The sequence below is a fragment of the Corvus moneduloides genome, chromosome 11 (genome assembly GCF_009650955.1).
Source record: "Corvus moneduloides isolate bCorMon1 chromosome 11, bCorMon1.pri, whole genome shotgun sequence".
Taxonomy (NCBI): domain Eukaryota; kingdom Metazoa; phylum Chordata; class Aves; order Passeriformes; family Corvidae; genus Corvus; species Corvus moneduloides.
In genome coordinates, this window is record NC_045486.1 from 11841388 (window position 1) to 11853399 (window position 12012).

The 12012-nt window shown below is 53.1% G+C and overlaps 1 protein-coding gene across 1 annotated transcript in view; it reads right to left on the reverse strand.

Annotated features, from left to right (window-relative positions):
- PLXNA1 (plexin A1) overlaps positions 1 to 12012 on the reverse strand; it is a 116009-nt gene that overhangs the window by 49078 nt on the left and 54919 nt on the right. The window contains exons 8-9 of the mRNA XM_032120422.1: positions 11434 to 11533; positions 2370 to 2484 (exon numbers count right to left, since the gene is read on the reverse strand). Coding sequence (XP_031976313.1) covers positions 2370 to 2484; positions 11434 to 11533 — 215 coding nt within the window. The remainder of the gene's footprint in view (positions 1 to 2369; positions 2485 to 11433; positions 11534 to 12012) is intronic.

Genomic DNA, 12012 nt, shown 5'->3' on the forward strand with positions numbered 1-12012 from the left:
CAGAGTCCCAGGCCTCAGGAGGAGGCAGCTATGAAGGCATGGGATGAGCAGAAAAGCAAGACCCCAACTCACAAAAATTCCCAAATATCACACAAGTTGGATTTTCTCCATTAAAACCATTTTTCCAGCTGGATGAGAACATGACATGGGTGTCCGGGTTTGTCTGGAGAGGTAAGAGCTTTAGAATCACACTGCAAATGCTGCCATTGGAGTTTCTCTGGCAGCTCCCAGCTCCAGCTGCAAGGCTGTGCATCAGCAGAGGTAGGATGAAGGCAGTCTGGGACGGGGCCCGACCCCAGCTTTGATGTTCCTTCACAAAGTCCTCAGCCATTCCCACTGATGGGGAATGAAGAACAAAGACGAACCTGCTTAATCTAAACCAACACACTTCATCCCCCCAGTCCAGGAGCCTTTCACCCTCCACAGCAGCTCTGCATCAGCAGGGGCTGTCACAGAAGAGCAGCCTTCTGGGATGGGATGCTCCAATGTCCATCACTGACCACCCTCTGGTCACCACTGCACATCGTGAGTGGAAAAAATGAACAGCAGCCTGGGCTGCTTCATCACCTCTTCCCCAGCCCTGCACCCCCCAGCAAAGCCACAGAGGAGGCCAATCTCCAGAGCCTGGGCTTTAAAGCTTCCACAACAGTGGACAGGGACATCCTTCCTGCTGTCACCATTTCCAGGCACATTTATGTGAGTAGTGGCTCCTACCCACGCCCCATTCCAGCCCTGCCACCCCCAGAAAACCAGACAAACATTCCTGGCATGCCCAGGACAGAGTGCCATGGGTCACTCTGTTTTCCTACAAAACGACCACTTTCCCACCCAGGAAATCGTGGCAAAATACCCGTGGGAAGGAGCAGAGACAGAGTTACCCTCTGTCCCTGCATTTCCTGACCGGTGCCCACGACACTCCAGCCAACACAGACAGACCAAATCCTGCTTAAAATAACCCTCCTGCAGAGAGGATGGGGCTGGATGTCTACCATTAACTTGCCCAGTGGTGCTATGGGATTGGCACCAAGCCCCCCCACCCACCACACCACCCTGCTGGGGACCAGGATGGCCAAGGATGGGGACAGGATGTCTCATCCCAGCCTGGTCACACAGCCCACAGCAGCAGCTGGTCTGAGGGTGCCTCACCATCCCTGCTGGGAACTGCTGAGGCCACACTAATGTGCAAACAGGCTGAGCCAGGCAATCCAAACCTCAAACCAGGCGCTGGTCCATTTCCCAGTGTGGCCAGAAGGTCTGCTGGGGGACACCCTGTTCACACTGGGGAGTGACACAAGTTCCTGAGCAGTCGGTCCGTGGGAGAGCTGCACTAGGGCAACACCGCTGTGGGGTACAGCCAGATGCTTTGGGGTTGGCCTGGCAGGGAGGGGGGCAGATGCCATGGCCTTACTGAGGGGAATGGGCAGACGAGAGCTGCTGGGCTCCAGTGGTGTGGACACCACATGTTGCATTTGCAGCAGCAACGCCAGAGCTGGCTGGAAGCGTGACCTCAGGAGCAGGCTGCTGGGATGCCTGAGACAGGCAGATCACTCACTGGATTTCTTCACAGGCTAGGAGAAAACAGCTTTTTCCAACTTTCTTGGGTTAGCAAATTCCCCTGGAGGTGGCAGGACCCTTCCCTGGGCCCATATACAGGCAATGGGAAACCCGGATAAGTTCAACTGGAGCCTCCTTTTAGAACAGGGACAGAGGAGAAACTTTCCTTCCTGTAACTCTCCCTTCAGGATCCAAATCAGCATTTACTGTAGAGCCAGCAGTGGCTTGCCAGATCTCCAGACCCAACCCACGCAGCCAGCAATGCCACCACAGGCTGGGGACAGCAGGACATCCTGCAAACACCCTGCCAGTTTCAGGCAGGTTTCCCCAGTGGGTGGCACGGATGCTGCACAGGATGAGCCCCCACAAAAGAACATGTTCCTTAGTAAAGCAGTTGAGATGAAGAAGGCGTGAGGTGCAGCAAAACAGTTTGTATTACAGATTTCAACCTTCCCCTCTCTGAAAACAAGTTGTTCTGCAATGACAGTTCCAGCTTGCTCCCTTCACAAACATCAAAGGAAAATGCTTTAGCATCTCTGCCTTTGTTTTCCCTTTCATTCAGCCTTAAGTGCTCCGGGCTTCACCTGACTTCCCAAGCTGCCTCTCCGAAGCCACACAGCCTCTCTCCACCAGCACACGGTCCCGTCAGGACTTCCCTTTCCTCCCTCACTGCTTCTCAGGCAGTCCCAGCATCCCAGGAGAGGCAGTGAGAATGGTTTCTGAAGCAGTTTGCCTTCTTCTAAACCCTTCCCCAGAGGGCAGGGGGCCATGACAGGACCCAAACAGGTAAGGGGAGCAGTCGCACATTGTCTTACCTCAGAGAGCTTGACACGTCCCTCCAGGAAAGAGCAGTCGGCAGCGTTGTGGGTGCAGATGTGGCGGTACTTGCACCAGTGGCAGGGGAAGGAGCCGTTCACACAGGACAGGCAGCTGCAGAAGGAGAGAAGTGGGCAGCATCAGGGCAGCACCGAGGCAGAGCCCACAGGGACATTTCTTAGGATGCTTCAGCAGGACAGCATCTGTAGGTGACCCTGTACCTCGGGGTGGAAAGGATCCCTTAGCCATGAGGCACGGGCCGTGCGCTGGGAGGGAGATGCCTGCACAACCCGAACCCCCAGGCTTTGCCCACAGCAGGGTGGGGGGATATGGCCTTTTAGGCACTGCAGGATTTGTGTCCCAGCCGAAGAGGCCATGCTCCTTCCTCCTCTTGGCAGACTGACCCTGCCTGCCCCACTCCAGCAGGGGCAGAGCTCCAGACTTCGGGAGCTTTATTTGGGTTCACTGAAAGGCGATTTTAGCAAGAGGCAGCACATCAAGGGCTCTGCACCGCAGGGGAACAGGGGAGAAAGGGCCAGATTAATGCATGCTCATTGAGAAGAAAATTATAACTGGCGAAAGGTTGGGTCAGATTAACATTTTGGGACTGTAGCGCCTTTCAGCCGCTCACAATAGGTTGTGTGTGACCCCCTCCCTCAGCCCCCTCAGCCCCAGCCCTCCACAGCCGTGCGTACGTTGTGTCTGTGGCTTCCACCCCCCCCCCCTCAGCCCCAGACGCTTCCATCTCCCTCCCCAGCCTCCTCTCGGAGCTCTTTGTGCACAGGGATCACTCCTGCTCCCCTCTCCCCATCTCTTCTGGGAGTATGCTGAGGACCCAGGGATGCCAGGAGCTCCCATGCTCTGCTTTCCATTCCTCTTACCAAAGAAACCAGCCCCAGGGACCTGATGACTCTCCCCAGAGCAGGAGGGGACACACAGAGTCCCACAGCCATTCACAGGAGTGGCACCTCGACAGCCTGTCCCCTTGCTAACCCCCTCGCAGGCATCCCTGTTTGCAGACACAGGGCATCCCACAGCTGGAGGGAGGCCTTTGGGGGTTTCACCTCTGTGAGGAGGGAAGGGGCTGAGCCCCCCTGCCACGCTGCCTGGGGGCAAAATACCAGACAGGTCCTGCATTTAGTGCACGAGCCTTCACAGGGCGGGTCTGCACCAGGCGTGTCTGTGCAGCCCAAGCTGTTCTCCCAAGGAGGAGATGGGAGAGCTGCTGAGGCATAAGCTAAAAGGCAGTAAAAATAATCAGCCTGGCTTAAAGATAAAAAAAAAAAAGAAAAAAGAAAAAAGAAAAAAGAAAAAAGAAAAAAGAAAAAAGAAAAAAGAAAAAAGAAAAAAGCAGCAACACTAGTTTTCTCCCTAGAAGGCTCATACCTGCTCCTCACTGATCCGAGCATCAAAAGGATCAGGCCCAAAGCAATTATATTTAAACAAAGACAGGCTCTTTCCCTGAACACAGCCCTGGTAGGAGGCAGGCAGCCCTGCCCAGCCCAATCCTGCTCCTAATCACAGCTACCTCTCTGCCTCTACCCGTGGGAAATGACAGGAAAACACAGCATGGCCCTGTGAGGCAGCAGAAAGACAATCTTCCTGGAGAAGAGATCCTTGGCGGCAGAGCCTGGCATGCTAAATCCCTCGCCCTCCAGCAGAATTATCACTTTGGAGGTGTGGGAGCCACAGGGTAAGGGCAGCCCAGGGTGCAAAGACACACCCAAGGCTTTGCAGGCCCAGGGCTCCTGGCCTGCCCGGGGGTTTCACACACCATTACAGATACAGCAAGAGCTTCCCAAATCCATGCGCACACACTAAGGAAATATTTAATTAAGCTGCTTGCAAAGGGGGCTGGAAGTCATTTCCATGTTTCGCTCACATTTTCACTTCCAAATGAACAGCCCTTTTAGCTTTACCCACAAATATGCTAATTGAGATGCTCCTTATGCAAATATATGCAGTTTTATTTCAGCTGCAGAGATTCAACTTAAAAGCAGAGCCACAGCCTCCTATCTCTGGTTGCTTTGATGGAGGGAGGTACAGAGGGTAGGGGAACCAGAGAACACAAACAAAGCCAAAGGACAGCTCCTGCCCTCCTGCTAAGGGTTCAAGCAAGGACCAGTGGACAGATAAATCCACGATATGGAGGGGCAGGACAGGGAACATACAGATTAATCCTCATGGGAGTAGAGTAGCCCCAGAGAGGTCATTAAGATAGAAGCACAAGCAGCCACAAGCCACATGCTGGGGCACAACCTCCCATTAATTGCCCCCACCATCCTCCAGAGAAGAAATTTTCCAGTCACCAGGTCCTTCAGGGTCTGCAAAAAGACTCCCCAATCCCCTTTCCACCACCTCACAAGGCCTCTCAAAGCAGCTGGGTGAAGCTCCCAATTCAGCCCTGCCCTGGGCACCCCAGCCTGACAACTGCAGTTCCACTTTGCAGTTCTTCAGGGTCAAAGCCAAATCTTGGCTATTTCTAGACCCTCCTCACCTGAGGGTCTCCTTTGCCATTTAATTACTGCAGGTCCCAGCTGGTTTCCTGGTCTCCACTTGTCAAAGGATCTCAGGTTATCCTCCATGTGCACCCTGACGTGGTTTCCCCTCCCTACTTTAGCTCTCCCAGTTGCTTCTAACTTAACTGAACCACTCCTAAAGCCCCATCCTCAGAGATGGTTTCCACCCTCTCCCTTCTGCCAAGGTTCTCCTTCTGCCATAAGGACATCAAATGCCCCTGTGAGAGTCACCACACACACCTTGCTCTGCAGCATCTCTGCTGTGTTTAGAGCCTGCCCGGGTCAAAGTGGTGAGTAAGTCAGCACTCGGGTGCCAGTAACGTGGTGAAACCCTGCTCACAGCCTGCCTCAGTGCTGCTGGCCTCAGCATGGCTGTTTGACCACCACAGCGCCCTGCAAGGCTGCCCAAAGCCCAGGACAGGAGCTGAGGCAGGGATCCCCGGCTGCTGGTCAGGCTGGGCAGCGTGGCTGGGGCTGTGTCCCAGAGTGTCCGTATCCCGGTGGGTCCGTGTGCCACTGCTGTCTGTTCCTGGCACAGGAGCAGGCTGCTCAGCAGCATGATGCCATCTGTGCCGTCTCTCTCCTTCCCACGGTCAGGCACTCTTCCCTCACCACTTCTTGCCTAAGAGGCTTTCATCACTCCTGATAATTAGAGGGAGGCTCTCCTTCATGTGTTGAAGTGTTCCCCCTCCCCAAAGCGTGCCAGGAGAGCAAGAAGCCCAGTGAGGCAGAAAACCGATGGTGGGGGTGCAGCACTGATAGGGACCCACAGCTTGTTCCCCATCTGCCTCCTCCCCAGCCCTGCCAGGTGCTGGTGGAGATGAAGCCCAGGCGAGGCAGGGGAAGGGAGCCAGACCCACCGGCAGTGCCGTCCTTGTCTCCTGATGACCTCGTGAGAGAGGCGTGGCACCAGCCTCAGAGCAGCATTTCAGGGTCACTCTGTGCCAAGTGCCCCATTCCAAAACAAGTCCAGGCTCACTGCTGGCCTGAAACCTCCCCCAGCCAGAGGAGGCATCCTTGCAGGCAACAAAGCAGCTCTGCCCAAGTTTGAGTGCTCCAGGGTCAAAGCCAGAGCCTCCCCACAGCCCCCACGCTTGCCCACATCTCACCCCACCAGCTGGGCCAAAAACTCCCAGCACTGCTCCCCTCCACTTCCATAAATGATCCCAGACTTGATAAGGCCATCCTAGGGAAACACCTGACAGGACTGTAGAGAAGCAGAGGCAGAGACAGGGCAGAAGGACAGTAAAGACACCTTGCCAGGGTGGGTGCAGGGCCAAAAGCATCACTGCAGGATGAGCCCAGATCCAGGGGCAGCTTCAGGGACTGACTCCTCCCTGGGTGTGCAGGCACCTCCAGTGACCATGGAGAGGTCACAGCTGTCTCCACACATGACCCAAAGCAATGCTGTAGCTGATGTAGCGTGGAGAGCCAGCAGTGCTGGATTCAGGCTCCTCACTCACTCTCCTTCCTGCACTCCCAGCCCCAGGCATGCCACGTGCCCAAAGGAGCACAAAGCTCTTCATCACACTGAACAGCGAGGGCAGAAAACAAAAACAGCATCCACAGGAGTGAGATAAGCCTGAGCAGCAAACGTGAGTGGGACAGGAGGTGCGAGCATGGCACACACACAACAGACACTGAGGCTATTTCTACGGCGCAGCACGTCACTGGAGAAAGGAAGGACATGGAGTGAAGGGCAGGGAGGAGGGACAGGGGGAAGTTGAACGGCACCAAGAGCAGAGCAGGGGAGGTCCATTAAGAAGGGAAATTATAAACACAGTGTTGATGAAAACAGCATCTGTGCAGGCACAGCACAGCCGCCTGTGAGCCCCCCGACTGCTCCTCAGATCTCCTCTTGGCAGGAGGATGCATCCTTAGTGAATACTCAGCTCCAGCACAGCCTGCATCTGGAGCAGCAGCTGTCAGGGTTGAGGGGCTGAACTGCAGTGCTTTGGGCTTTATATCCATCTCTCTACCCTAGGGAGAAGGGAAGATCCTGAAGAGCAGTGGAACCAGACGGTCCGTGTCCCCCAGCCCCTACATGGACCTACAGGCAGCTTCCCCACTGGTGCCCCGGAAAGGTGTGGGGTGGGAGTCAGCTCCCACCTCCCTCCATCCCTGCCCATCTCAATCCATTTCTGCCCTTCCTTTTGCACCAACCCAATGCTTCTCCATCTCTGCTGGGTTTCGCCAAGGTCCTTACTCACAGGGTGGTCCAGAGCATCCACCATCATGCTGGAGGATGCAGAATCATGCCCTGGGTTTTAAAATAATTCTCTTGAAACACCCTCAGCTGCCTTCCCTTACTGAAACGTAAGACCAGGCTGTACCAGCCCTCCTCATTCACAACATACATGACATAAACCAGGTTATCCTGAGCTGTCTCTGGGGCCATCCTACAGGATTTTCCACCTGCCCCCGCCCAGGAACACACAGGGATCTGTTACCACCACACAGCTCAGCCATGCAAACTCAGATACACTCACTCAACTGCTTGCAGCCATCTGTCCATGCCTTTGAAAAGAAAGCATCTGTAAGCATCTGGAAATGAGCAGCACTGGGCCAACAGAGAAGCAGCCATGCCATGTGCAGGCAGACAGAATGGCTGCAGAGAGGAGCCAAGGCACAAGGGCTGGCATTGTCCCACAGGTGCCAGCGGGTGCCTCAGTCACCAGAACAGCCCAGCCCTGCCTTACCGGCACAACCCCACTGCTCCCAGCCCTTGGGACATGCATTAAAATCCCATTTACTTAATGGAGGCTTACAGGGAAAGCCTGACCTGTGGGATGGAGACACAGCAGAGTCACATCTCTCCAGCCTGGAGGAGTTAGAGCCATTTGGCATGTCTGCCTTTGCTCTAGCCTCAGAGAAATTCAGCACCCTGCAGCTGATAGGACATGGGTGTCACAACTGTCACTACAGTGAGGCACAACCACAAGGCTGGTGGCATCATGACCACCTCCCACACTCGAGACAGGTTTCCAGGATGCTCAGATCCCCTCTTGGAATCAGACTTGCTGACATGATTTTCCCCCTTTCCCTGTGCCACCACCTGGATTTTTGCTTCCACACTGCAGTGGCAGGACATGCTGGTGATGCGCTGGGCACGCTGGTGCTTGAAAAAACAGCAGCTCTGCAAAACCTGCCCACAGAATTGAAAGAAGCACCAAAAGCTCTCATCTTCTTCCCCATCCCACTCCACTTGCCAGCTCCCTTCCCACAGCCACACACTCCAAAATGCCAAGCCACAACATGATTTATGAAACAGAGTTTCCAGAGGAGAAATCCAGCGAGGAAACATGGAAAAAGCGGGAAGAAATGAATACATCTTCGTATTCCCTGGAATTGCTCACTAGCTTTCCGTGAGGATTCCCTACTCACCCACCTCGCCGGCAAGCTCTGCCAGAGGCAGGCAGGGAGCCTGGTATTACATCTTTATCTTAAAAGGGGACTCATTTCCCCACAAATGCTTTGAAGAAGGCGTTTAACTCTGACAAAGACGACCTCAACATCTGCCCGTGCACGCGCTGGACTCGGGCTGATTCATTACACGATCAAAGGTGCCGAGCAGCCTTTAAATGCCTGCACTTGATCGGTGTCCCATTGGAATCCCTCGAGGGAATCCACCCAGTCCCTGCCACGGGGTTTTCATCTCATCCTCCACTGCAGGAACCAGAGCCTGTCCCCAGGAGCTGCAGAGAAGCCTGTGGGCAGCCCTGCTCCCCTGCTGTGGGCTGGCAGAGACCCTCAGCCACCCACATCCCTCTTTGCAAGGGCCTCATTTCCCCACACTGAACTCTTGGTTTCCACTCCCCTGTTCAGTGCATCTCCCACAGCTCAGCCAGAAGCATCCCCTGCCTCATGCGCAAGCCTTTACAAGCAGGATGCCCAAAAGATGCCACTGCCTGGAAACACTTGCCTGAGCCCCACAGGAGCCCTGAGTACACAAAGCTGGGACCTCCAGAAGCTGCCCAGGTGACTCCTGGAAAGGAATGAAGCCCCAGAGGGAACGAAAATTCCAAACCAGGGCTCTCAGGGACCCTGCACAAAGTACCCCAGGAGCCACTGACGCTGGTCTGTGATGGGGACAGTTCCATCACACAGGCATAAAGCCCTGCATTAACAGATGGGACAGCTTTGAAGCTCTACCTGGAAGACATCCCCTCAGCCCAGAACATCACAGCTAAACATACAGGCAGCAAAACCCCCTCTGTACCCTCCTCTCCTGTAGAAGTGATCAGAAGCATCTTCCCTTCTGCAAATCCCTCCCTTGACCAGGCACTTGAAAATGCATGGGAAGAAGACTTGCCAAGGTGGTGGGAAATAAGAGAGCCAGGATGCTCATGCAGCAGCAGGACCAGCCCCACAGCCCGCATTTTGCTGATGCCTTTCCAGATGTCTGCCGAAAACAAGAGATCAGATTCTCCCTGGTGCACACGGTGGAGCTGCATTGGCTTCCCTTGGAGCTACCCCAGCTGACATCAGCAAAGAGCTGCCTCACAAGCCTCCCATCTCTCCACAACCATCTGAAAAATCTCACCCAAACACTTTGTCCTCAGCTGAGAAATGATTCGACACGCAGAACTCTGCCTTCCAACCTCAGCAAAGCCGCTCGAATATAAAAAGAAAACATAACGCACAGTGATCAGAGATCTCCACAGGAAAAACATTAGCCTCGTGGAAAAGCATATTGTTCCTAATACAGAATTTATCAGGCTGATGTATAGATTTTCCTCCACAAAATATGAAACCTGGATCTGAAAGGCTATTAACTCCAGAGACATCCATTAAAGACGCCTGTCTGCAAATGGTATTTAAAAGTATTGCATCATCCCAGGAGGTATTGTCATGCTCTTTGGCTACGATTCGACTGCAGGTCACATAGTTAAAACTAACTCCAAACTCTAAAACTCTTAACGTAAAAAAAAAATAATAATGTTCACCAGCTTAGAACATGGACTTTTCTATCAGCTTCAACTGGAGTCCATACATATTAATGCATCCATAATTAGCCTTTTTAAATAATGCATCCAAAATTAAACATCAACGCAGTAATAAATCAGTCAGGCTCTTTGTTGTAGGTTTGTTTCAGGGGGGTAGGGTGTTTTTTCCCCTCCTGTGTCAGGCACATAAAATAAAATGCCAATTCCCCTACCACCTCTTCCCACCAGACCGCTGATTGGACTAAATATGATGCCATTTGTACTTAAAAGTCATCTTTCTTTCATTTAGAAAAATAAAAGTCGTATCTGCTTTTTGATTTGCAAAATAATGACATGCAGCCAGCCCGAGCCAAAGCTGAGCTAATGTTATTGAAACCACAGGACGTGAAGGGAGACAAAGCTCATCTCAGAGTCAAGGTGAGGGAGAAAGTCAAGTTTGCAAAGTCTCTCCTCCCTCACCAGCATAGCGCTTCCAGGAGGAGCCCTGCTCCCTGTGCAAAGAGCAGGAGGGAAGGAATCCCTGTGATGAAGGAGCTTTGCAGGGGCTCTTCTCTGACACATCCCTCCTGGAGCTCACTGTGGGTGGGTTCCCAGCCAGGGCACCTGCATCTCACTTGCTCTTCCCTGATCGAAGTGGAAACTCTGAACAGGCTTTGGAGGAGCAAACTCCAGCAGAGCCCTCAAGCCAGGCTCAAAACTTTGCAGGAAGACATTCAAAAGATCACTTGGCATTTGCTTATCTATAATTACTGATCAGCTGGAGCGCCACCATCCACGGGAGGTTTCTGGCAGAGTAATGAAATCTCTTGCATTCTTGAGCTCCAAATTCTTTGCCCAAACACACCCCAGCATCAGCTCTGACGGTCCTACAGCACAGCCATCCCCCACTGCTCAAGAACACTGTCTGCAGCTCCTCATCAGGAGTTGTGGCTTGAGACTTTAGACACTTTGCTTAGACAGCACATCAATAATCCACACCTCCTCTATTTTATCAAACGCATATCTCAAGCTGTCTAAAAACGCTTGCAGGAGTAGATTTCACGGCAGCCTGACAAGAAAGCAAATTCACAATTACTTCCAGTTAGGAAATTCTTGGGTAAATGCCCCAGGACATGTGGCCTGTTCCATCCCATGTTGCTGTAACTTTCCAGCTCCCTCTCCAGCAAGCCTGGGAAGCAGGTACCGTGGCAGGAAAGTACAGGCTTCTCCTTTTGCATGGCCAAGTCACTCCTATTAACTGTTTCCAGGAATAACAAGACGCTTGGCATTTTCAGTCACACGGATTGATTTCTACAGTGTGCAGTGCAGTAAACTCTTTTTCTTCCAAAGTTTTGCCAAACCCAAAGCCCTGTTTTTACGTGAGGTTCTGTCCTGACGCTACATGTTCCCACACACCCAAACCAACTGTGGGTGCTCTGGTCACCGTCCCAGTTTACACAGGCAAAAGGAGGAGGTTTCTCACTGTAAACACCCCTGTACTCAACTGCCCTTTCCTCTTGCAACATCAGCACCCACAAAGCTGAGAACTCCCTCTTCCAGTCTCACACCATCCCACCAATCTGTTCCTGGAGCCCTCCCACAAAGTCCAGGCCACTTACGACTGATGGACGCTGCAGTTGTAGAAAACAAAATCCACAGAGGCAAATTTCTTCCCCGTCTCCTTGGATTTCAGGTAGAGCTTCACCACTCGTTTGTCCCCTGCAAGAGACCCAGGCAAAGAAAGACATCAGAAAGGACAAAGTGCATGGCCCAGCATTCAGCCCAAGGCTTGTGATGGGCTGGAGGGAGCTGGGCATCACCGCTCAGTCCAGTTAATTAACAAAATCCCCCGAGTGTGGCAATAAAAAGAGAGTGTTCACCCACCCCCATTCAGACACCAAAGAGGCCAGCAGAGCCCAAGTACAGCTCTGAGCTCCTACAGCTAAATATAACCTGCTGGCATGGAGACTGAGGCCTTGGGTTATACTGGGCATACTGAAGGAGGGTTTAGTAGTTCTGGGGTCAGGAGAATGTCCTAGAGCCCACGGCTACATCTGCCCAGGAATGGTCTACAGACGGAAATAGGGCCAGGGTGCCCAGGAGCGGTCAGCAAGTAAAATCACAAAGTGGTTTGGGTTAGAAGGGACCTTAAGGATTACTCAGTTCACTGCCATAGGCTGTGCCCAAGCAGCTGTGTC